General features: G+C 39.1%; 1 protein-coding gene across 4 annotated transcripts in view; it reads left to right on the top strand.

Annotated features, from left to right (window-relative positions):
* Positions 1–5,008: 5,008 nt before the first annotated feature.
* Positions 5,009–26,257, top strand: part of CD86 (CD86 molecule) — a 61,888-nt gene continuing 40,639 nt past the window's right edge. For 3 of the 4 annotated variants that reach the window (XM_012536281.3, XM_033403353.2, XM_033403349.2), the window contains exon 1: positions 5,009–5,142. In XM_012536281.3, the coding sequence (XP_012391735.2) occupies positions 5,090–5,142 (53 nt within the window). In that variant the 5' untranslated portion in view covers positions 5,009–5,089. Of the gene's footprint in view, positions 5,143–24,614; positions 24,745–26,257 lie in introns of those variants that run through there. The other variant, XM_033403351.2, reaches the window with a different exon arrangement.

The following is a 26,257-nucleotide window of genomic DNA, read 5'->3' as shown; positions in this document are numbered from 1 at the left end:
ATAAAATATGCAGTATCTGCAAAGTGTAATAAACCAAAGCACAATAAAATGAGGGATGGCTGTATATACAAAAAATTTAATGAAATAATAGAATAAACAAAATGTAATACATGAAAGAAAATAAAATCTTTTTTTCTTAGAATTAAATGTGCTAAAAAAAACTGATCATATAAAGCAAAAAATGACAATGTAGTGTGTTTAAAACATGAGTAAAAGTAAAATAGATGATAAAAATAGCACAATTTTAAAATTTACTGATAAGTTCTTAAAAGACCTAGTTAGAAAAGAACTTCTTTTCTTTCTTAACTTAGACATTTATTGTTATAAACTTCCCTCTTAGAAATGCATTTGCTTCATACCATAAGTTTTGGTAATTTGTGTTTTCATTTTTGTCTGTTCAAAGTTTCTTTTTGACTCCTTTGTTTTATTTCTTCTTTGACCCATTGGTCACTACCGATTTTAGTAATTTTAGTCTTTTTTCTTAATCCACCTAGCTGAAGGTTTCTCAATTTTTTTGATCTTTTAAAAAGTACCAAATTTGATTTTATTGATTTCTCTATTTTTTTCTATTTCATTTATTTCTGTTCTATTCTTTATTATTTCCTTCCTTCTGCTATTTTTGGGATTAGTTTGTTCTTTTTCTAGTTTCTTAAGATGTAAAGTTTCTAGTTCCCTACATCATTGATTTGAGATCCTTGTTTTTTGACATCAGTGTTTATAGCTATAAATATCAATCTTAGTCCTAGTTTTCACTGTGTCCCATAAGTTTTTGTGTTTTGTTTTTGTTTTCATTCATCTCTAAGTATTTTCTAATATCCCTTGTGATTTCCCCTTTGATCCTGCAGTTGCTTAAAAATATGTTGTTTAATTTCCACAAATTTTTGAATTTTCCAGTTTGGGTTCTGTTATTGATTTCTAACTTCATCCCATTGTGGTCTGAGAAGATATTTTGCAAGACATCTTTAAAATCTATTGAAAGTTAATTTGAGGCCTAACATATAGTCTACCCTGGAAAATATCTTAAGTGTACTTGAGAAGATGTATGCTGTTGTTGTTGGGTAAAGTGTTCTATGTATGTCTGTTGGATCTAGTCAGTCTACTGTGTCCTCTGTTTCCTTACTTATCTTCTATTTGGTTGTTCTATCCATTATGGAGAGTGGTCTAATGAAGTCTCCAACTATCAATACTTCCTGAAAAGGAGAGACTTACTTTTGTCATTTTGCTATTTGTTTTCTACCTTCCTTATAGATTTTTTTGTCCCTCTTTTCCTACATTATCATCTTCCTTTGTGTTTAGTTGAATTTTTTTGCAGTGAAATGTTTAAATTTCTTTCTTATATCCTTTTACACATATTCTGTATCTATTTTCTTTGTGGTTACCATGGAGATTACAATTAAACATACTAAAGCTGTAGCATTCTAATTTTTTTTTTTTAACATCTTTATTGGGGTATAATTGCTTTACAATGGTGTGTTAGTTTCTGCTTTATAACAAAGTGAATCAGTCATACATAAACATATGTTCCCATATGTCTTCCCTCTTGCGTCTCCCTCCCTCCCACCCTCCCTATCCCACCCCTCCAGGCTGTCACGAAGCACCGAGCCAATATCCCTGTGCCATGCGGCTGCTTCCCACTAGCTATCTACCTTACTACGTTTGTTAGTGTGTATATGCCCATGACTCTCTCTCGCCCTGTCACAGCTCACCCTTCCCCCTCCCCATAACCTCAGGTCCGTTCTCTAGGAGGTCTGCGTCTTTATTCCTGCTTTACCCCTAAGCATTCTAATTTGAATTATACTTGCTTAACTTTAATAATAAACAAAAACTCTGCTCCTTTACAACTCTGTCACCACCCCTTTCAGTTGTTGATATTACAAAATTACATCTTTATTCATTTTGTGCTCCAAAACATAAACTAATAAGTCTTTTAAATGCATTAATCTCTTAAATTATGTAGAAAACAAAATGTAGAGTTACAAATCAAAGTTACAATAATACTCACTTTTAGAATTGCCAGTGTATTAACCTTTACTGAGATCTTTATTTCTTCATACAACTTTGAGTTACTCTCTAGTTTGCTTTCATTTCACCCTACAGGACTTTCTCTGCATTTCTTGCAGAGAAAATCTAGTAGTAAACAACTCTCTCAGCTTCTGTTTACCTGGGAATGACTTAATTTCTCCCTTACATTTGAAGGACAGGTTTTCCATATATAGGGTTGTTGATTGACAGGTTTTTCTTTTTTTTTTTTTTTAGTACTTAGAATATATTGGCCCATGGCCTCCAAAGTTTCTGATAAGAAATGTGGTGCTAATCTTATTGAGAATCCCTTGTATATTACAAGTCCTTCTCAACTGATGCTCTGAAGATTCTTTGTATTTAGCTTTCCAGAAACTTCATCATAATATATCTCAGCATAGGTCTCTTTGACTTCATCTTACTTGCAGTTTGTTGAGCTGCCTGGATGTTTATATTCATCTCTTTCATCAAATTTGTGAAGTGTTCTGCCCCTTTCTCCCTCTCTTCTCCTTCTGGGACTCTCACAATGAATATGTTGATTGATTTCATGGTGTCCCATGGGTACCTTAGGCTCTGATAATTTTTCCTCATCTTTTTTCCTGTTTCTCAGTCTTGACAATTTCTTTTGTCTTATCTTCAAGTTCACTGATTCTTTCTTCTGCCTACTGAAATTTTCCTTTGACTCCTTCCAGTGAATTTTAAAATTTCAGTTATTGTACTTTTTAACTCTATAATTTTTTTGGTTTCTTTTCAGGTTTCCTATCTCTTTTATTGTTACTTCCATATTGTTCATACATCATTTCATTGACTTTCTCCACATCTTCCTTTAGTTCTTTGAGCATCTTTAAGATAGTTGTTTTAAAGTAGATGTGCCATCAAGTCTTTATCAAGATCAGTTTCTGTTGATTTATTTTTTCCTTTTAATGGAAAATTCTAAGAGGGAAGTTTATATTTTCCTTTATATACATTGTGATATGATTTTTTTGTTGAAAGCTGGACACTTGAACCTACTGTGGTAACTCTGGACATCAGATTAGCCACCTTTCCCACTGTTTGCTTTTTGTTTTTCTTTTTGTTTTTTTAAATTGTTGTAGGCTGTCTCTGTGCCAAGGATCACACTGAGGTATAAACTTAAGGTCCTTTCAGGTCTTTGTTGAGTCTTTGCCTTTCCCACTTTCTAATTTTCCCCATATATGCAGTTGCTTTTGAATTTCCTAGTCTTTAATGTCTGGCTCCAAAGAGTGGAAAACGAGAAAAAGGAAGGAAGAGGAAGGGCACCAGTCCTTTCAATCCACTGTAAGTCACTTCAGCTGGCGGCTGGGGAGGTGCAACAAAAACGGCTTCTCATCTCTTTGTCTGCACTTCTGTACCTGAAGCAGCAATCAGGGATCAGGACATATATCCCAGATATTTGGAGTACAGGGTCTTGTTTTGCCCACCTTGATACATGCAAGCTGTGTGCAAGATGCTCCAGGAACTTGTACACAATTGCCTGCAGTGGAACTGGGAGTGGCAGATGCCTAGCTGCTCCCCTGTGCCACGAGCTGAAATTGATTGAAATTAACCACAATTTACAGTCTAAGCCTTCCCTTGGAAATTGAAAGCCTTCAATAGACTACAGAGTTCCAAAATAGTTACATCAGACAGATTCTGCCAGTGCAATTGTCTAGGCAGTTAGAGAGATTCCTGGTGCTTCTTGCTCTGCCATCTTCCCAGAATCCTATCACCTGTTATTTTCAAACTTCATTAAAAATAATATAGGTAATCTATTTCTAATAATTTTTCTTAACATTCTGATCTTCTAAACTAATTTACAACAATTTTTTTTAGTGTTATCTCTGTATGTTTTACTGGCTTTTAAGCTTACCAAAGTTTTATTTCTTTCTTTAATCATAGCTTTTCCATTCTTAGGCTTTCAATTTTAATTCATTTCTAATTATTTGGGAACACACATATTTAAGTAATTTATTTTGGAAGGTTATCTTAGTGGTGGTATTTTTGTTGTTGTTGTTTTTGTCTGCTTGGTAATATATTTCTACTGACTTCACACTTAAGGGCATCTTATCTGGGCAGAGAATGCTACCTCAAAACACTATGGATATTGTTCTGTAGTTTTCTGACATTTAGGGTTGATTAAGATGCCAAGCTGGTTTAACTTTCTCTGCAGTCATCCTACTTTAATTTTTTTTCTCTTTTTTTTAGTTTTCTTTGTCTTTGGAATTTAAAATGCTCATAATGATTTCTCTGGATGAAAATCCATTTTCTTAAAAACATTTTTTTGACCATCTGAACCCTTTGAGTTCCTTAATTGTGCCTTTTTTAGTTCATACGTGGAAATTTCTTTTCTTCTGGTAATAGATTCCACTTGATGAATTTTATGTTTCTCTCTCAAGTACATCTTTTAATTTTAGGGTTCTGCTTTTTTTTTTCAGGTCTCTATTTCAGGAATCCTCTCTTTGACCAATCTAACTTTTGGCTATAGTAGAAATGACATAATAAAAGTGGTAGTTTTTGTTTGACCTCCTTGGTTGTGCAGCTCTCATAGGAGGTCACCCCCTTGCCCTTGAAGTTCAGTGAAATCCTCCATCATCCTGGTGGTGGAAATCACAGGGGGAGGCTACCCACTTCCAATACACATCCATAATAAATCACACTTTTTATTGTCTTACCAAAATCTACAGAACGTTCTTTTATTCTATCTTACAGATGCAGAGTGTTGTGGGTTTCTTTTTTTCTCTTTTTATTATCTTATTTTCTAGGCTTTTTGAGGGAGTTTCAAGAGGGGGGATTTTTAGTCAGCTTCATCTTAATGCCATGTCTGGAACTCAAGCCACTGAATTATTATTTTTTAAATATATTTAGACCTAGGTCAACAAATTCAAACGCAAGAAAAGGGTTAAATTTCTTCCACAAGTGTTGGCAAAATCTGTAGAAAAAAAGAGGAACAGCCTTTAATAAAGAAAGTTACTAAGTATACAGTCATTGAGGAGGAAAGCTTTCAGGGGTGTAGGAGGGGTTGCTCCTCCTCCCACTGCCAACTAGCACAGACAGACAGACAACAAACGAGGTCATGCCCAGACAGTTACCCCAACAGCAGAAACCAGTGAAGATGGGTCTCGGATGGTGAGTGATCATTCTTATTCTTGAAAGGCAGTTATGAGTTAAGTGACCTCAGTGTCAGGCTGAGATCGAGGATGGTACTGTTTTCTGTCCTTCCTGCCCAAGAATGCTAATTATGTATTAAGGATGTATTTATGCAGCAGGAATATCTGGGAGAAAGAGCAATCTATGCTATGGAAGATTAGCTAGAGTCTTGAAGCCATTCGCACCTTCTTGCTCCATCACTCTAAGATGATCCCATACCTCCAAGGCAGGAGAGCTTTTAAAAAATGTCTACCGAAGATATTTGACTACTAATTAAAGATGAGAATTATGGAAATGTCAAAATGTTTATTGGTTGTTGGGGTTTTTTTAAGTGATTTAATTTTGATTTTTGAAAATTTTTTTCAGATATTTAAATTTTACAGTTACTGATTTCAAGAATCAGGAAATTTTAAAATGTCTGTACAAGTATAACAAATGACAGGGAGTAAATTCAATGGACACCAAGGTCAGTTTGGCCTGGGGGTGGGGAATGAGATAGAGAAAGTAGAAGGAGAGAGGCTGAGGAAAAGGAAGAGGAATAAGAGGTGTAAAAAGCAAATGCAGAACCCAGATCATGAGTCACAAAGAGGCCACGGGAGATTCTGAGCAGGGTGAGGTAGCAGAAGGAGGTAGAGTAATTCAGTTAGCTACCAGGTATTGAATATGCATGATATGCTGTGTAGTTTACTAGTGTGATTTCACTGAATTTTAATCTTCACAGTGACTCTCAGGCAGATGATATCATCATTGTGTTTTATGGATGAGATAATTGTGGCTTAAAGCAGCTAAATAATTAACTCAAGGTCACGCTGGTCATAAGGAGTAAAAATCTTTCTTTCCACTTTGTCCTGCACCACAAGGTTTCTCCATGTCCCGGCAGGCCCCCCATGGCAGTGACTTACTGGAAGAAGTCACATCCACCCTTCTCTTGGATGGTGGCAGCTGGGGTCACTGGTTATTTATTATTGTTCTTTGAAAATCTACGTAACCCTTGTCTATCCAGTGCTTACTGGTTTGGTAGACAGCTTTGCTGCTTTTATTTCAGAAGATTAGAATTTAATTTCCAATAAAGACTCCTTTTCCCTCCAGTGAAATTTTGAAATGTTACCCACGTATGAAGTGAGCAATTTCAGAATATATAATTTTGTGGAACCACAGAAGTGGTACCTTATGCTAACACTGCCTGCAGATGTCTATAGAACCACAGGCCACTGTCTATACTGTTCTTGTTAAGATTCTCTTTGTTTCACAGTGCCTGAAAATTGACCATGAACAGGAAATTTTAAAATATAAATGGCCAATACTATTTAGTCTTACCTGAAATAAAAGAAATGCAAATTAAAAGTGAAATGTCATTTTTCTTTTATCAACTTGGCAAATATTTTGTTTGAAAAGCAAGCAAGTAAGAATCCTATGTGTTTCTAAGGAGGGAGGAACATTTATACCCTTATTACCTGTTGATGATAATATAATCTTTCTAGACAATAATCTAGTCATACATACCAAAAGCAAAATGTATACGCCTTTTAACCAAGCAGTTCAACTTTTAGGAATTTATTGTAAGGGCGCAAGCATATTTTTCTTGCCATTGTTTCTCATAGGGAAAATCTTAGAAACAACTTAAATATCTAAACATAAGTAGTTGGTTAATTATGGAACATCCATGATGAAATACCATGCAATCATTAAAAACTCTATTGTAGAACAATTCTTAATGTATTTTGTATAAGACAAAAAACAGAATGTACACTGCTACTACTTTTATACATGATACCTCTATACATACAATGTTAGAAATACAGATGATTTTTATTTTCTACTTTGTGCTTTTGAACTTGGATCACATCTGCAGGCAGAAAAATAAAACTAGATATTTAAGAAAAAGTAACCAATAGCTGGCTTCTCTCAGAAAAGCAGTCAGCTACCTAGTGGTATGTGATCACTCATAATTTGTGGAGTTCCACTGTTAGGGCTTTGGCCTTTTATGTTTAACTTTTTTGTCTCTTAACTCCTTCTCAAAATATACTCACTCTACCCATAAATCACTAGATCCTGATAAGCCTATTTTCATAGAATATTCTATGTGGAAGAGACCGGAGTGCTCATTTCCTTATTTTACAAATGGATCTCATGGCTCTGGAGTGAGCTGCACGGTGAAAAGAAGAACAGTGCAGGGGTTAAGTGGCCACAGTTAGGAACCAAAGTGCTAGTGTTTCTGTCCCAGATTCTTTCACTTTCTAGCTGTGTGACCTTGGACAAATTGCTTAACAATTGAAATCCTTAGTGTTTTACTGTATAATGGGGATAATTGTGATAATTGTGAGATTTTAATGAGATAATCCATGTAAGGTACTTAGAACCTTGCCTCGATAAGTACTCAGTGATTATTATTATTGTTGTTGTTTATTACTATTACTGTTAGGATTAAGAAATAGAAGGGAGGTCATTTGTCCAAGATGATACAGCTACTTGATGTCAATGCTAGGATTAGAATCAGGAAAGTTTTTTCCCAGCAGAAGTGTTCAATCCCCTCTGAGCCTGTCAGGACAACCCTAGGCTGGGCTCCCAGGGGAGCTGACAGTGAAACAGGCAGAGCCCAAGGACAAGACCAGCCACTTCCAGGAAATGACTCTGATCACAGTGGGAAGCCAAATGTTGGAAAGGAGGATGAGGGTAGGGAAGCCAAGAGCCAAGTTAGATGCAAGGATGAAGCCAGGAGCAGAGAACTAGTACAGGAGAGAAAAGATGGCTCAGAGACCCTCCTGAGGCTTTTTAGACCACCAGCTGTGGGCTTCATGGGAAGTCAACATAATTTAAACACCCAAGGTCTGGGTAATTAAGTAGACAAATGGGGTGCATGGGGGAATTGCAGGTATAGCTGTGAGAAGATGCCTGGCAAGTAGTACTCATAGAGGATGAGGTGGACACTGGGAGGGGTTAGAACAAGGACACTCTCTCCCCCCTGCCCCGAGCCCAGGCATCCATTGTGATTATCCTAAAGTCACAGCCTACATTTGAAGAACCATAAACAAGCAAAAATATGATAAAATTTGCTTTAAAAATTCCTCGGGCAGCAGAGTGCAGAACTGAGTTAACAAGGAACTCATTTAGGAAACTATTAGGCTAATAGGACTATAGGAAACTAATTCAAGGAGAGGCGTTAAGGACATAGAACCAGGGCAGTTATGGTAGGGTGAGAGAGGAGAGGATGCATTTGGGAGATATTTACATACCAGAATTGATAGGATTTGGTTTTTGACAGATATGGAGCTTGGAAGGAGAGATTTAAGTGTAAAGTGGCATCCTCACAAAATGGAGGATATAGCAAGTGGATTGGGTTTGGGCCAGGGGAAAGAGGACAGAAGTTGAATTCATTTTTTAACATGCTGAATTTGAGATCTCTTGGAGCAGCTAGATGGTGATGTCCAAGTAGACAAGTGGATATACAGGTGTAAAGCTCAAAAAAGAGGTATGGGCTGCAGAAAACATTAAGAGTCTTCCGCACAAGTATAGGTGATAGTTGAAATTCTCGTTGTGGGTGAGATCACTAGGGAGAGGGGATGGTGAATTGAGAAGAAGCCAAGGATGGAAGCTGGAAAATTTTGACATTTAAGGAGGTAGATGAGGATAAAGAGTCCACAGTAGACACCAAGGAGGGACTAGAGAGAATGGGAACAGAGCAGGAGAAAAGTGATGTCATAGGAACCAGGGGAGGGGAGAGATGCAAGAAAGAGAAGGACAGCTGTACACCTGAAACTAACATAATATTATAAATCAACTGTACTTCATTTAAAAAAAGAGGAGGACATGTTCATGGAAAGACAAAGCATATTTACCAAATTTCTATACTGAGCACATGAGATACAGAAAAAGTGACTCTAGGGACTAAGGGTTAAGGGTTGGTTGTGTCCCCTCAAAATTTATATGTTTTAAGACTGTTGGTACAGAGTCTTAAATTGCTTTCCAGAAAGGTTATAGCCATTCACAATCCCACAATCAGTAGTATATGAAAATACCATTCTTCTTAATGGTATCTCAGGATGTGACTATATTTAGAGATAGGGTCTTTACAGAGATAATCAAGCTAAAATGAAGTCATTAGGATGGGCCCTAATCCAAGATGACTGATATGCTTAAAAGTAAGAGGAAATTTGGACACAGAATCATGCATAGAGGGAAGACCATGTGAAGAGACTTGGAAAAGATGGCCATCTACAAGCCAAGAAGAGAGGCCTAGAACAGATCCTTCCCTTAAAACCCTCAGAAGGAGGGTTGTTTAAACCACAAAGTTTGTGGTACTTTGTTATCACAGCCCTAACAAACTAATACATTTGGTGGGTGTACATAATCCTTTGGTGAGGGTGCAAATAGCCAGAGAAAGAAACTGTGAATAAATATCTCAGAGAGGTTGGTGAGGAACCAATAAAGGATTAGGTCACCTAAGCTAAAAGGAGAAGAATATTTCAAAAAGTAGAGGGTAGTCACGGTGTCAAATTCTGCAGAAAGGTGAAGTAGGAGAATGACTGAAAATGTCAGTCCAGAGGTCCGTGGTGACCTTTGTGGAGCACACGCCCAGCTGAGTAGAGGGGGTAGATCTTAGAGAGCTGAGAACAGAGACAGCAGATAGATCACTCCCACAAAATATTAGGTGATGAAAGGGGACCTCTTCACTGAACCAAACTCACTTCTGCTGTCCATAAAGAGCCACACGGAGACACCCTAGAGTCAATCGGCCAGACCTGGAGTCTCCTCTGCTTTCTGCAGCTGTCATTTCACATGTTGGATTTGTGGTACTGACATAGATTCCATTCTCTTTTGTTAAGCCATAAGAAATGTGTTTTTCAAAGCTTCTCAGAGATGAACCCTATGATGAATCTGATGTTGTAAGGGGGATGTTGTAAGACTGTGGTGAACCTAATGATGTAAAGGAAAAAACAAGCCTGAGTGGAATTTGGGGGATTATTATAACTTAGGTCAATAAGCAGGAAAAAACATAGTAGAATTGGAATAGGGAAGTATTAAAGCATTGTCTTAGAAAGCTTGGAAGTCAAAGTGAGTTTAAAATTTGCCTTCTGTAGCCTCAGGATATTATTGGCCAAGCAATGCAAATGTCACACTTCTATATTATTGGGGATCAAATTAATCAGGTTTGACTCTACTAAAAGATCTAATAAAAATTTTTTAAATGAACATTTAGCAAAATAAATGAATTAGTCAATAGCAGCCAGGAAATAACCATGGGGTAAAACCTGAAATAAATAAGTACCCAAAAGATAAACCTAGATCATCACCTCCATCTTACAACTATTTTCAACCGAGTAAACAATAAATCTTTATCAAGAACCTGATAGTTTTAAGGCAGTATGGAGGATACAGAAGAAAAAGCAGACATACAATTTTTATAATCTAATTGGGAATGGAAAACAACAATTATGAAGTGACAAAAGCAATCCAATGCCGTTAATAATTAAGTGATTTAAAAATATACAAATAACAAAAAAATGTTCATTTTCAGTAGACATTGAAGAAACACCAATGAGGTGTTTTCACTTATCAGATTAAACAGTTAAACAAATAATCCAGTTACAAAATGGGCAAAAGACATAAAAACATTTCCCCAAAGAGGATATACAGATGATAAGTAAGCACATGAAAAGATGTTCAACATCATTATCCATTATGGGAATGAAAGTTAAAACCATAGTGAGCTATTATCGTACACTTATCAGAATGGCTAAAGTAAAAAATAATGGTAACACCAAATGCTGGCAGGTTGCAGAGAAACTGGATCACTCATACATGGCTGCTAGGACTTTAAAATGGTGCAGCCACTCTGGAAAAGCGTTCGGCAGTTTCTTACAAAACTAAACATACATTTACCATATAACCCAGCAATTGCATTCTTGGGCATTTATCCCAGAGAAATGAAAACCTATGTTCACACAAAAAACAGTACATGAATACTCATACCAGCTTTATTCTTAATGGTCGAAAACTAAGGGGAAAAATGTCCTTCCTTGGGTGAATGATTAAACAAACTGTGCTACACATATACCATGAAATACTACTCAGCAATAAAAGGAAAGAACTACTGGTACACACAGAAACTTGAATGAATCTCCAGGGCTAAGTGAAAATGCCAGTCCCAAAATGCTACTGTGTGATTCCATTTATATGACATTCTTGAGACAACAAAATCACGGAGATGAGAACAAGTTGGTGGTTGCCATAGTTAGGGGTGGTGGGGAAAGGAAGAGGTATGTGTGGCTACAAAGGGATAGCACCAGGGAGCCTTGTGGTGGTGGAACAGTTCTGTATCCTGATAATGGCAGTTGTTACATGAATCTACACGTGTGATAAAACTGCATAGAACTACACACACACACACAGAGGAGTGCACATAAAACATAAAACTGGTGAAATCTGAATAAACTCTGTGGATTAAACCAATGTCAGTTTCCTGATTTTGACATTGTACTAGTGTTATACAAGACATTACCATTGGGGGAAATTGGTTGAAGGGTACATAGGGCCTCCCTGTACACTTTTTTTCAGCTTCCTTTGAATCTTTAATTATTTCAAAATAAACAGTTTAAAATGTAATTTTAAAAGACAAAATTTTCATCTTCACTAAGTATTAAGGAAATGCCAGTGTAAACACCAATGAGATATATTCATTTATCAAATTAATAATTTATATTTCATTAGGGGATGGGGGTATTAATGCTCAGAGTATACAGGAAGAATGGTTCTTTCATATACTACTGATTGTGGGATTGTGAATGGCTATAACTTTTCTGGAAAGCAATTTAAGACGCTGTATCAAGAGACTTAAAAATTCAGATACAAGCACACTTGGCCACTGCCTATTTCTCTATGTTCTAAGTAATTTTTTCAGTTCATTCAGCACCTTTGTTCCAGGCACTATGCCACACATTTGAAATATACCAAAGACGAGCAAATATGATTTCTGTCCTGAAAGAGCTCAGCTTAGTGGTAAATATATCAAATGTGGTGATATTTTTATGAGTGAAGTGTGTGGGGTTCCCCAGGAGCACAAAGGTGTCTGTTTTCTGTTTGTCTGTAGGTAGTATCGTGTCTTAGATAAGTGCCAGCATTTTGAGTCCGTCGGGCTGGTGTCAAATAATAAGTAGTTAATAAGTAATTTTGTACTTATTAGTGATGTCACCTTGGGGAAGCTATCCAGCTCCCTGAACTTCAGTGCTTTCATCTGTAAAATGAGGCTACTGGTACTCACCAATGCTATGAGGGTTATAAGAATTTATAATGGATGTAGAGTCTTGTGAAAATGAAATATTTTAGGCTTCACATTCTTTTCTTTAAAATCTACTATTTCCTATCTTTTAAATGAAGTCTTAAATTTCTTTGGCTCTGCCTTTTCTGACTCAGTTCTAGCAAATGGATTTTTACCTGTAACTCAAAAGTTGCTATAATAGACCTCCTAATTATAGATAAGAGAAGGCCAGGCTCAATGCAAGTGAATAAGGTGAAAGCCAAACTAAAAAGCCACCTAAAATATATTTATATGAGGTAGGATGCCAAAAACATTAAAATGAAACCCTGTCCTGTGATTGGTAATCAAGTGAGTGTCTTCATGAAGTTGACCTTGAAACCCCCTTTGTAGCCTTTTGGACCTCAAATATTTTAGTTCTGTTTATCTGCTTTTAATTTATAAAGACGTTTTTGCTCATTAGTCATCATGGGTAACATATTCAAATTTATACTTCTAATTCTAGAAGATACATAAACTATCATTTTTCTTTATCATAAAAATACACTTATTTATCTTGTTCTAATAATTTCACCTTTAGGGATCTATATAATTAGACAGTCAGGGATGTTAACAGATTTGTGCACAAAAATGTTTATTACACCATTATTTACTATAATGAAAAATAAGAACCTAAATTTTTCATAGTAGGTGAATGGTTAAGTAAACTAAAAGTGAAGTTGATGATGACTTCTTGATGACAGAAAAAAACATAAGACTATGGAATTATAAAGAAAATAATGCAGAGAAACAAGATAGCAAGCAAATACGTCAAAATAGTCATAGTGATTACCTCTAGATTGGTGGGTTTTAGAAATAGGGATTTCATTGCTCTGCTAAGGAGGATGAAATCAAGGTAAAAAGTCATCTAGTAGCAGGGTACAGACTCTAAGTCAGAAGTGGCAAACATAGAACACCTTTGAGACCCTCAGATAACAGAAGTGAGTGATGGAACAAGACAGGTGAGAGCTGGGAGACAGAAGCTAAGGGGGTTGAAAGTGTGGACCCAGCAAGACACTTCCCTATGGAAACCAGATCCTAAGGCAGAGGCCACTTATCTTCTTCTCTTCTGAGTTGGGAGTGTTCCCATGATCTTCCCCTGGGGGGTTGGAAGGAAGTGGATTGGGAGCGAGGGGAGAACTTGATTGAGAGCTCAGTGGAGAAGGTGGAAATTCAAGGAACATGGAGAATTTAGACAGTAGGGAGTAGAAAAGTTAATGTGCCCATTCAGTGGCTCACCCAAGACTTTATTTCCAAGAGAATTCCCTGGCTGGTTAAGTGTTCATGGTTGCCAGAAAATAAAAGTTAAAAAAAGGAAAACAGGCTCAAACCCAGGCTCTTTAATGCCTCCAGCTGAATTTTCACACATACAGGCAGCATGATCCCTTTAAACACTACTTAGTTATTGATATCAGGGGCTTATTCAGTTCTGGGGGGCCTTAGGAAAAACATCTGCTTAAAGGAACTTTGGGCAGGTTACTTAATTCTCTAAGCCTCAGTTTCTTCATCTGTTAGAAGGTTGAATAGTTTCAGTTTTTCAGAGGGTAAGGATTAAGTGAACTAATGGAGGAATATGAAATGCGTGGCTCCAAGAAGGAAGGAACAGTGATGGCTGTGATGAGCAGGGACAGGGCTAGGAACTTACATAGGTGTTGTCCCTGGATCCTTACGATGACCGTGTGAGCTTGGTATTATTTTCCCCATTGAAAAAAAATGAGGAAATTGAGGTTTAGAGAGGTTTAGTAAGTTACTCAACATCACAAAATTAGTAAGGGGCAGAGTAGAGACATGTACTCAAAAAAGTGCCAAACCACACCAAAAAAGTACGCTGATGCCTGACATTCTAATGATAGTCACATAGTATTATCAGTTAGAAATTAAACAGATTCAATTCTATATACCACTAAAACCTTGAGGTTGCCAGCTGTGTGTCCCTGAGCAAGTGGCCTAACTTCTCTGCAACTTAGTTCCCTCACTTGTAAAACTTTGTATGTTTTTTGTGCAGATTAAATGAAGTAATAGATTTAAAGTACTTAGCAGAGCACCTAGCTTATAAGCAATCAGCTAACAGATATTAACTTTAATAACATTTACTGGACCTGTTCCTTTGCTAAGCACCAGGAACGCAAAGGGGAATGAAACATGTCCCTTGCCCTTGTGGAACTCGGGACAGGAGAGCCATGTGAGCAGTGAGATTGTAGCACAATGAGGAAATAGCTATAATGGAAGAAAAAGTAATGTGATTTGGGAGCAAGGAAGGTATAGATATTGTGAAAAGAGGAGGGGAGGATGGCCAAAAAAAAGGTTTCAGCTGTGAACTGTGGAATGATCTGGATCTTAAAGGAAGGGGAGCATTTTGCCGACAGAGAAGGCAGGAAAGGCATTCCAGACAGAAGGAACAGTCTGTGCAAAGGCAAAGAAGGCAAAAAAGCCTTGAAAGGATTTGAGAGGGTCAGGGAATAGTGAACAGTTCAAGTGTGACTCGAGGGTAAGTTATATGAGTTGACTGATAAAAGCAGAAGAGAAAACTTGGATTCAGGCTGTCAAGGGCCTCATGTGTCTTGCTAAGTAAGTGTGACTTCTGCCTATGAGGAACAGGGAGTAAGTCTTTAAAGCAAGGAAGTTTCATAATCAGATTGTTTTTGATGAAAGATAATGGTAGGGTAAAGGATAGTGAGAGGGAACCAGCCTGGAGGCTGCCGCAATAGTCCGGACAAATGGTGACAAAGATCCTAACATTGACCGCCATTGACATTGGAAGTGGGTGGGGAGGAAGGGGAAGTGAGGGGGTCACTTAAACACGTGTGAAATCCAAGGTGTGAAAATGGCTTGGTCCCTTCTTACCACAGTCATCCCAAAGGACCAAAACAAAAACACAGAAAACCTCTTTTAAAAATAATCTCTTTTGTTTGTATGCAAATAGGCCGTGCATAGTGAAAATGCAACTCAAGTGTGATGACAGATACAATATTCTGTCTTCAATCCATGAAACACGAAGATGGAACTGGTTTACAAATGCTGTCCTTCTTAAAAATTCCAACTCCTCACCTTAAAGCTGTAGCTAACCAGCGCAAGGCTTATTTGAAATTGTTTTCAGTCTTAAACCAGATATGTGGAAATCTATTTAAGGCACTTTTCAAAAGAAGCTTTACTGACATTGCTGCAGAGTAGGAAGAGCAACATCTTGTTTTACTGGAAAATTTCTTTCATATAGCAACACCTCTGCGGGTGGTGGACCTTTAGAATTTTCCAGATAAAGGTGTGTGAAGGGAACTGCAAAAATTACACTTCTATGGTTCTGCACCACCAACTTTAAAAATTGCAAATTCAAGTTGACAAATACATATTTTAAGGGTTCACAGAAGTCTTATGTGCATTGCTTTTGGTTACAAAGATGACACAGGGAAGTGAGCCTTTGGGTATGAAGTACCCCCTCCCTCAACCCTGCTGTGAAATGGAAGCTTTAAAAAATCCAGTGGTTTTTTTTTTTTTTTTTTTAAACAAGCTTAGTCATATTAGTTGTGTCCTGTGTGCCCCAGTCTATTTTATTTTACTTTGTAGTGCACATTTTATTTATACTCCTATATAAATATTTTGCATAAAAAGGTGCTTTCTCAGGTCTTTGTGCTTCCCTAAATTTGAAATATACTGCCATTTGTTAAAATGTGTTAGTTTTGTTATGTATTGTATTCCCTCCTCTGCACACACAGCAAAAAATACATGGACTTAACTCTTCTAGCATCTTTTACATTTAGAATATTACCTCATTTTATTTCTTCTAACCGAGGTTATAAAGGAAATGGCAAATGTCAAACGCTTTGTGAAAGAAATGACAGTTTCTCAGAATGCGTAAGTGCATACTCTTAAGCAAGGGGCCTCTTTAAATTCAGAGATCACAATCTTCTGAACTGAGGTTTAATGTTCCCAGGTAATGCTAAAGATTGAAAGGATGTAAGTTTGGAATCAGATATTCACTGTTAGATTGTGAAAAGTTCCATCACCAATGTTGGCAATTTATTGTATCAATTTTTAAACTTGCCACTGTATATATTTCCTTCCTCTTGGAAAGATTTTATGTGGTTATGTTACCTGTTAACTATCTTTCGAGTAAACTATCTTTTGAGTAAACTATCAGAGAAAGTCCTGGGATTGTAAAATTGTATTGTAAACCTTACTGAATAGCTAGAGCACAGAATTATTAAATTAGTTAAGGATCACTGAGTCTACGCCTCCCTCAAGTGAGCTCTCTCGATTGTTCCAGCCATGACTAATGGTCATGCAGACACTGTGACCATTTAAAATATGAAATATCTCTCAGAGAGCCTATCCTTGAGATGGAGGGCCTGGGGAAATTTTTCTTAACTGTGGCCTGCATGATCTAGTTAGAATCTGCCTCATGCTTTTAAGATGGTATTTGATCATTAGGACATCATATGTAACTGAAGTTGTTTATGTTGAAAATCAGTTGGTGACAAGTACCTTGACATTATTAGATCGCGTAGGTCTCCTGCACTCACCTGCAGGATCTGGGAGGACAGGGACCCTCTGCTTTTGTTCACCTTGGATCCCAGGACCAGCTCAGGGCCTGTACTTAATCAAGGCTGGTTAAGCATTTGTTGGTGAATGAAGGCAAATTAAAAAGTAGAAATTCCAAATGGTGCAATTACATCTGTGGATTTTTAAGAATTATTGAAAAATGGGAAATGTTAACTGAGATACAAAGGTCAGTGGGAACACAGGTGAAGCATAAAATGTATGTATTTGGACGTCACTAGAGTCTATAGTTACTACCAGTTCCCATACATGCTCTGGCACCAGCCTTGGTGCTCTGCCCAGCCCTTCCAGGAGGTGTTTGTGCACTCAGCAGGCAGGCAAGGCAGGAGGGATGCTCTAGTTGTGATCTTGCTGGTATAATCCTGGTCTCTGTCCACTGAGTTGTGAATTCCTTGGTTCCCTTGAGCTGCCGTTCTTCTCTGGCTTAACCTTGTTTCTGACCTGTGGTCCAGTTCCCCGCTGGTCCCTAGGGCCTGTCCCCCAGTGAAGGGCCTTGTTCCATGGGGACAAACAAGGAAGTGTCTCCATTCACCACACTGTAGATATCACACTTCTCAGAAACTCCTGATTCTGGGTGTGTCGTAGCACACCCCCACCCCATTCTGCCCTGTTGGCTCCTCACATGCTGGGGTTGTCGCCCCCAGCTCCATCTTCCTCCCTTTCCTCACTCACCCAGACCACTAAAGTAAGAGCTCATCTAAAGGCCACCCTCATCTCCAGTACAACAGTACTTCTTTTTCTAAAATGCATGTACCCTGACGCTTACCCTTTCGACAGTTTTTTTCCTTAACCTACTTTTCAATACATGCTAATGTAATCTTCAATCCAAATAGACGTATTTTGCTGCTGAATATTAAGCCACCGTGTGATTTTTGAGAGAATGTTTTGTATTCACTTGATAGCATCTTGCAAAACAACTGTTGGTGCCTCTTGCCTTTCTGACTTCTTAGAGGACATCTAGGCAAAAGTGTATCACTGGGTCCTAGTTTCGGTGTTCAGAAGCTGATCAAATACAAGTTAAGAAACAATACACATGGCCTCTTTCTTAGCATGCATGAATGATAGGTGTGAATTTGCATCATGAGAAAGTGAATAGAAGGAGGGGCAGCTAGGGAGACCAAATAAGCCAGCCTAGGACAGGAGGGGAGCCCATGCTAGAGGTTGTAAGGGTGAGGGTCTCTCCTACCTTGTCGACCCACTTGCAGGATATAAATACTGAGGCTGCAGAATTTGGGCTCAGAGAAAAAGACTCTGATGCTTAACTATATAAAATCTTTTTTAAGTGTAGTTCAAGATTGTATCTCCTCCTCAAAGAAAAAAGAAACATTTTATTTCTAAGAATGTTCCTCCAGAAACATGGAACTGAAAGCTATTTTTTTTTTTAAATTGATCTGGCCCTTAGAAAACAACAGGGGCTTTTTCTTTAATTTACCTAAGTAATTGACATAAAAATCTATGGCTCTGCACCAGAAAGATGCAGAAAATGTCAAAATAGAGGGCAGAACCACAAAACTGGAGATTTTTCACTGCAACATTTTATGCATGGCATCTGATAAATGTGCAACATGGAGAAGTGAACCTCTGGACTGTGAAATTCATGCTAATTTCTTACCCACTAGTCTAGAAGCCCTCTAAAATGTCACATCGTTCATTTGGTTGCTTTACCAGGAATCATTGCATGTGGTGAGTGTGCATGTGTGTGTTTAATTAATAGATTTTATTTTTAAAACAGTTTTAGATTTACAGAAAAATTAAGCAGATAATACAGAGAATTCCCGTATACCCCCTACGCTGTACAGTTTCCCCTAGTATTATCATCTTGCATTACTGTGGCATATTTGTCACAATTAATGAACCAATATTGATACATTATTAACTAAAGTCCATACTTTGTCTCCCTCTTTGTGTTCTATGGCTTTTGACAAATTTATAATAACCTGTATCTACCATGACAGTATCATACAGAGTAGTTTCCCTGCCCTAAAAATCCCCTGTGCTCCACCTCTTCATCCCTCCTCAAGTACCCTGGCAACCACTGATCTTCTTACTGTCTCCATGGTTTATGTCTTTTTAAGGATGTCATCTAGTTGGAATCATACAGTATGTATGCTTTTCAAACTGGCATCTTTCATCAAGCAATATGCATATAAAGTTCTGCCATGTCTTTTTGTGGCTTGATAGCTCATTTTTTAATCACTGAATAATATCCCATTGTGTGGACGTATCACGGTTTGTTTATCCATTCACTTATTAAAGGGCATCTTAGTTGCTTCTAGTTTTGGCAATTATGAGTAAAGCTGCTGTAAATATTCATGTGTAGGTTTTTGTGTGGACATAAGTTTTCAAATCATTTGGGTAAATACCTAGGAGCATGACTGCTGGGTCATATGGTAGGCTTATGTTAAGTTTTATAAGAAACTGTCAGATTGTGTTCCAAAGCGCCTATATAATTTTGCATTCCTACCAGCAATGAATGAGAGTTCCTTTTGCCCCACATTCTTATCAGCACTTGGTACCGTCAGTTTTGTGAATTGTAACCATTCTAACAGTTATGTAGTTAGTAGCTCGTTGTTGTTTTAATCAGCAATTCCCTAATGATATATGAAACTGAGCATCTTTTCATGTTTTATTTGCCATCAGTATATCTTTGGTGACTTTCTATAATCGGATCTTTTGCCATTTTTAAATTGAGCTGTTTGTTTTCTTATCTTTGAGATTTAAGAGTTCTTTGTACATTTTAGATACCAGTCCTTTATCAGATTTGTGTTTTACAAATATTTCTCCCAGTCTGTGGCTTGTCTTTTCATTCTCTTAGTGGTTAGTGTGTTTATGCTTTAAGGACGAAGGTTCTAAAAATACAATTTTACAACAGCAGTAAAAGGCAAATGTCATAGCAAATGTTCTATGCTCTTTCTCAGGTGGTGTCAGGGAATCCTGTTTGTGGACCCAGCAAAGTTTCATTAAAAGTAGAGTCAGATACTGGGGTGGCTGACCATCCTGCATTATTAGAGGTTGTGTGACAAGGCTGGGAATAAGAACAGGATCCAGCCCTAGGCTGCATCACTTCTAAATAAAGAAAAATTCAGAAATTGTGTTTACAGTCCAATCCTGGGCCCCCTGCATGGATTATACCATGTGTAGGCTATGAATTTCTGTCCATGAATCCAAGTGTGTAAGAGATGATCACTTTTCCTATTTCTTAATCCCAACTCTGAGCCCCCATTCTGCCAGTCGGACAGGAGACTCCATCTTGATCATACAGGGGTGCCCTTCCCCTCTTGGGGCCCAGTCAGAATTCAGGAAGTTTGCCTGGTGCCTAAGAAGTGGTGGAAGTCCTAGTCTGTATTGGTTGCCATTGGCAGCCTTACTTTCTAGCCCACAGTGGTCTGTGAAGTCTGGCAGCTCTTTGCCCCACGCCACGGTGGGGAATGAGGTCACGTACTGAGGCTGGGTCCCCTGAGCCAAGGGCGCTGGCTCTCTAGGCATGAGCCACTGCCCCTGAGGTTGTTGTCTCTTTGGGAGCAGTGAGAGCGGTGCTTGATTCCCACTACACGTGGTCCCCATGCCCCTCTGCCCTCTCTCCCTTCTGCATCTCAAAGGCACTCTCTGTGTTGTCTCTCACCCTCTAGGGCACCTGTATTGTCTTTTCCAGGGGCTTTCACAAACGTCCAGAAGTGCCTTTGACTTTAGATCTCTTCTGCTTTCTTCTCTGCAAAAATCTCTGTGTCAAGGAAGCTCAGAAGACAAACACTAATTAACATTTCAATAAATCATTTCTCTACAATTATTTGTGGAAACTATTTTATCCAGTATCAGAACCACCACCTGGAATACTTTTAGAGTGCCTCTTGACCACTGGCCACAGGAAGCCATTTATATAAAGCAACAAATACGAATGGAATTGGAAAATTCAGCTAAGTGTTTGGCTGTTTCCAAATACCACAGGTTTCTAGCTTTGCCTCCCAGAGTGGACCCTAACGATGTGGTCCCAGAGGAACATCTCTTGAGCAAAGCTGAGCAAGGACATAGGGAAGGGATCTGTTTCCTCCACTCAGCCACCATCTATAAGCCGCTCCCCTCCTGCTGCTTTCCTGGTAGCCTTGGCCTCCTCAGACCTTACAGCACCTGGGAGTGAGGCAGTGGAGGAAGCAGCCCCACACAGAAGGCAGGTTTCTGAGGTTACCAGCAACTTCCTCCTCACTAAACACAAGGAACTGATCTTCATTTTGTTTGACCTCTTAGCATTTGAAACTGTTGACCGCCATCACTGTTGAACCCTCTCTGTCCTTGGCCCTGATGACCCTTGGTAAGGCCTCCTTATCAGATTTTCGAATGGCACAGGCTTGGAGGGATGGCTAATTTACAATGGATGACATATGTGGGATTCAGAGTAATTTCGATTGGCTGAACGCTGGCCCCAAATACTGATACACAAACAAGATGGGGCCAGAGGGTGGTGATCTGACTCGACATGTGAAAAAAATCATGGTCAGCCAACCTCCCAATGCAACTATTTACAGGCTAATTTGATCTCTGACTCATTAACAAAAGTGATCTTGTCACTGCACCTTTCATTCTGTGAGCAAAGAGACAGTTGACAAACTCAGGGAGATGGGTGCCAGTACGAGAGCCACCAAGTTGATTAGGGTTCTAGAGACCAAATCACATGAGGAACAGTTGAGGATGCTGACCATATTTAGTTGAGAGAAGAGACTATTAAGGAAATGTGTAATATCTGCTTTTGACTATTTGGAGGATTTTATATCTAGATAGATATAGATACAGATATAGATATAGACACACACATACATATATTCTGGTAGTTCTAGAAAACATGTCAAGGACAACTAGATGGTACTTATGGGGGTGAGGAGTAAGGAGTGGGAGGTTTGGGATTATTATAAAGAAGACCTTTGTCTTTTTTTAAATTAATTTTATTGGAGGATAGTTGATTTACAATGTTTTGTTAGTTTCAGGTGTACAGCACAGCGATTCAGTTATACATATACGTATATCCATTCTTTTTCAGATTCTTTTCCCATATAGGTTATTACAGAATATTGAGTAGAGTTTCCTGTGCTACACATTAGGTCCTTCTTGGTTAGCTATTTTATATATAGTAGTGTGTGTATGTTAATCCCAAGTTCCCAATTTATTCCTCCCCCCCATGTTTCCCCTTTGGTAACCATAAGTTTGTTTTTGTTGTCTGTGAGTCTGTTTCTGTTTTGTAAATAAGTTCATTTATATCGTTTTTAAAAATTAGATTCCGCATATGAGCAATATGGTATGGTATTTGTCTTTCTCTGAAAAAGACCTTTGTCTTATAACTGTCTTATCAGGTAGTGAGTTTTCTAATATTAGTGAAAAGGCAAAGACTGGACATCCATCTATCAGAGATGATATCGAGGGGGGTCGTTACTTGAGTGAGAGACTGGAATGACTTCTGAGGTCCCTTAAACAACCCTGCAACTCAAATTAAGTCATAGAGTAGGAGAATTCCATGACACTGTATCATCTTTTATTTCTGCTGCCTGTCTCATCTCCCTGCACTTCTATGTTACAGCTTTGGAGGAGGCTGCTCTAAGCAAGAACTAAAATAAATGTATGAAAGAAGGGATATGGAAAAAAGAAAACAAAAACCAAAACCCTTTTTTAAAAAAGGGCCTACTACATGCCAGAATCTGTGCTAGGTACCATGTATATATATGTATATATGTCATCCTATTTGACCCTCACAACAAGCTTATAAGATACTTAGTATTACTTCTGTGAGGAAACTAAGGCTCAGAGAAGTTAAGTAACTTCCCCAAGAGCACACAGTTATTAACTATTGGAGCTGGGGTTTGAACACAGGTCTCTGTCATCCCAAAGTCCAGTGTGGCGTGTTATTTTTACTCATCCTTTACTTATGGCAAATGATACTGCTTTTTAAAATTTTTAGTATTGACATAAGGATCCCTTTTAAAATAAATTTACTTAAAGTAAGTTAAGAAAAAAATATTGTACAAAGAATAGTACAGATTTTACATGGGTATGAAGTGGTACGAGTACCTAGAATGACTGAAGTTTGGGAAATACTATTCCAAATATTTTGATAGCAGGACTTTCCAATTTAGTCAATCTTATATTTTGATGGCTGAGTACAAGGAAGAGAAGAAAAGTTGAAGAGTAAGTTGAATGTGAATTAGTTCCCTGTGCTCTGATAGGTGGGGTAATTTCATGTGTTACAATAAGGAAACCAAATGGACCCTTTCAAATTAAAAACTATATGACTGTAAAATCCAGAGGAAAACCCCAGGTGGGGCCTATTCGAGTAAAGGATGACGTTTCCAAGGTATGCACACAGAGTGGCTGAGGGGAAGTAGTGGGAAAGAATGATCCTCACCTTTCCAGTGATAGAAGGAAGATTTTTGTGGAAAGGTCAAAGTGAGAATTGGAAAGTCCGAAAAGAAGGTAGGAAAGTAGTAACGAAGACTAAACAGTGCAGAGCATGCTCTGTGTCGGGTGCTTTACATGCAAGACCTCATTTGTTTTTCACAACAACGCGGCAAGGAAGCTATTACTAGTCACAATTCACAGATGAGAAGATTGAGACTGGGAGGCGTTCAATAACTTGCCCAGGGTCCAGTGGCTCAAGCCAGGCTGGTCACCAGTTCCAAACCTGCACTACTTCCCCTGCACCACACGCCCTTGCTTGGGTGGACCTCCTCCACTCAGACAACATCAAGCAGTTTTCACTCTGTCACTCTTAATTTCTCCAGCCTTGCAGGGCACAGCTAGCCTCCAAGAGGTGGGGAGGCATGCTCAGAGGGGGGCTGCCTCTCTCCTGAGCTGCAGACTCAGAGGCACATAATTGCCCCCAAAATTGAGCAGAGGGCATTGTAGGGCCTGATCGGGTCAGAAAAAGAAGCTATGCGTTTGGGGCAGGATTATATATGTGAGGCCTATTTCTGCCTAAGCACTGGATTTGGAAAAATCCACTTGGAATTCACATACTTTCATACTTCTTCTTGTGACTTTTCCCCAGACTCAAGAGTACCATCGGCTTCCAGGAATAGCAAACCAAGGTAACAGAAACATTCTAGGCTACGACAATGAGGATTAGATTAGGGTAATCTGAAAATAGGGGCTGTATAGGCTCATTGGGTTCTCACAGGATCCATGGAGTGAAACTCAATGAATGATTTTGTGGGGAAGGTGACAGGTGAAACACTGGGACTCTCTGCTCTCTCTCGTTGAGGACTGTCTCCTGCAACCCGGCCGAGCCAGACAGAGCATCTGGCACATGGCTGCCCAGTAAAACATTTGCTGAACTGAGCTGACTCTTTACCTGTAGACCTCTGTAATCTGTCAGGGAAGGTGTCTTTGCCATGTTTGTGGCGGGGCTGTCTTTGGGGGGTTTCCTCAGGGCTTTACAGTCACTCGCTCTCAGGAGTGCATCTGTAGTCATTCTCATCAGTGGAAATGCCCACCTGTCAGCAGAAGTTATCTGGAACCAGCGAGAACACTGTCACTGTCTGTGGTGTTATTTCTCTCTGGTCAGTTCCCCTTTCTGCATTTGAGATCTAGCCTCAGCCCTGACATTCTTTCTCTATTAGGAGTGTTAGGAGGTATGGGGAGCTCACAAAGGCTCCTCTTCGTTTATTCTTAATACCTTGCTTCTGTGTTCCTCGGGAATGCCACTGGGCTTATGCCTCTGGTCTCTGGGAGCTGCAGTGGATGGGCATTTGTGACAGGTATGTTCTTATGAAGCTTGTATGCCTGGGGGAGCATGGTATGGGATCAAGCTGCATCTGGGGCAGATGTTCAGAGGTGGGGCTGACAGCCAACAAGGGAGTGGGTAAGAAGGGGTGAGGGGTACGTGTTTAAAACCTTTGACCATTAGGCTTGATTCTCAGACCAGCTACGTCGGAGGTGGGACATTATTGAACCGTGTCTCTTCCAGTCAGATCCCTTTGTCTGCTTTGGTGAGCTAAGAGACGCGACAGGCAGGAAATAGAGGGCACCACTTACCAAACACTGGCAGTCGCTCTTGGCCTTGGAGTGCTGGGGGCTACAAGTAGCTCTGCTCCAGGAGAAGCTGTCCAAGTATGCTAGCCCTGACTGAGCCCCTTGTGCCAGTAGAAAGTCCAGAGGACGGGGACAAAACTTACACCCTCTGAAATGGCCTCTGCTTTCTTGTTTGGCCTTTCCCTTCTCCTGTCCAGAAACCTTTGCCCATTTCTTCCTCCCATCCAAGTGCCCCATCCCAATATTGGCCCCTTCTGGCACCAGAGACCAATAGCTTCTTTGGAAAGAAATAGTCCTAGGTCAAAAGAGAGCCCAGGCAGTGGTTTATCATGTTCTGTATACCATGAACATATTTGCATTTGCAAATAGGCTTAAAATAGTGCCTCCACTAATAGTTATTTAAGGCTCTGGAGAGACAGGTGAAAATAATTTTTGGCCAAGGGAACTTCCCACTCCTCTCAAATTGTAATAACTGAGGAGTTGACCTGTTCCTCCCAACCTCAATCTTGGGACTCAGACTCTAGACTAAAATAAGTCAATTTAATTATGTGCACAAGTTCACAGTGTTATATTATATCTTCTGTTTGCTGCTACAGATACCACTAACTCTATTTACATGAGCTATCCTGTGTATAATGGAAGCTTTTTCAAATCTCTGCTCATTTGTGTGTTCTAAATACATTTATTGAATGCTTCCTACATCCTAGGTACCGGGTTTCTAACAGGGAGCATAAAAGACATGGTCCTTGTCCTCCTGAAGCTTCTAACCTAGTGGGAAAACAGTGCTAATTAAATAGTCACACTAAAAAATGACCATATAGCAACAGTGCTTTGAAGAGAAGAAATGGTTCTTTGTGACTGTGCTCACTGTTCAATAACTATGCCTTTGAGCTTGATATTTTGGCTCCTCTGATATCCCCAGATAACAGATGTCCCCTCCTGGTGGAGGTGAGGACTGGGTTTCATGAAATTGAGGCTAGGTGGGAGGGGAGAGAACATGACAGGTGAAAGGGTGAGCCAAGCTAGATTCCTTAGGAGAAGAATCAAGGTTCAGATACCATGCTTCAAAAATCAGATGGGCTTCCCTGGTGGCGCAGTGGCTGAGAATCCACCAACACGGGTTCAAGCTCTGGTCCGGGAAGATCCCACATGCCGCAGAGCAACTAAGCCCATGCGCCACAACTACTGAGCCTGCGCTCTAGACCCCGCGAGCCACAACTACTGAGCCTGTGCCCCACA

The sequence above is a fragment of the Orcinus orca genome, chromosome 5, assembly GCF_937001465.1.
Source record: "Orcinus orca chromosome 5, mOrcOrc1.1, whole genome shotgun sequence".
In the NCBI taxonomy this organism is placed as follows: domain Eukaryota; kingdom Metazoa; phylum Chordata; class Mammalia; order Artiodactyla; family Delphinidae; genus Orcinus; species Orcinus orca.
This window is presented reverse-complemented; position numbering and strand designations above follow the sequence as displayed.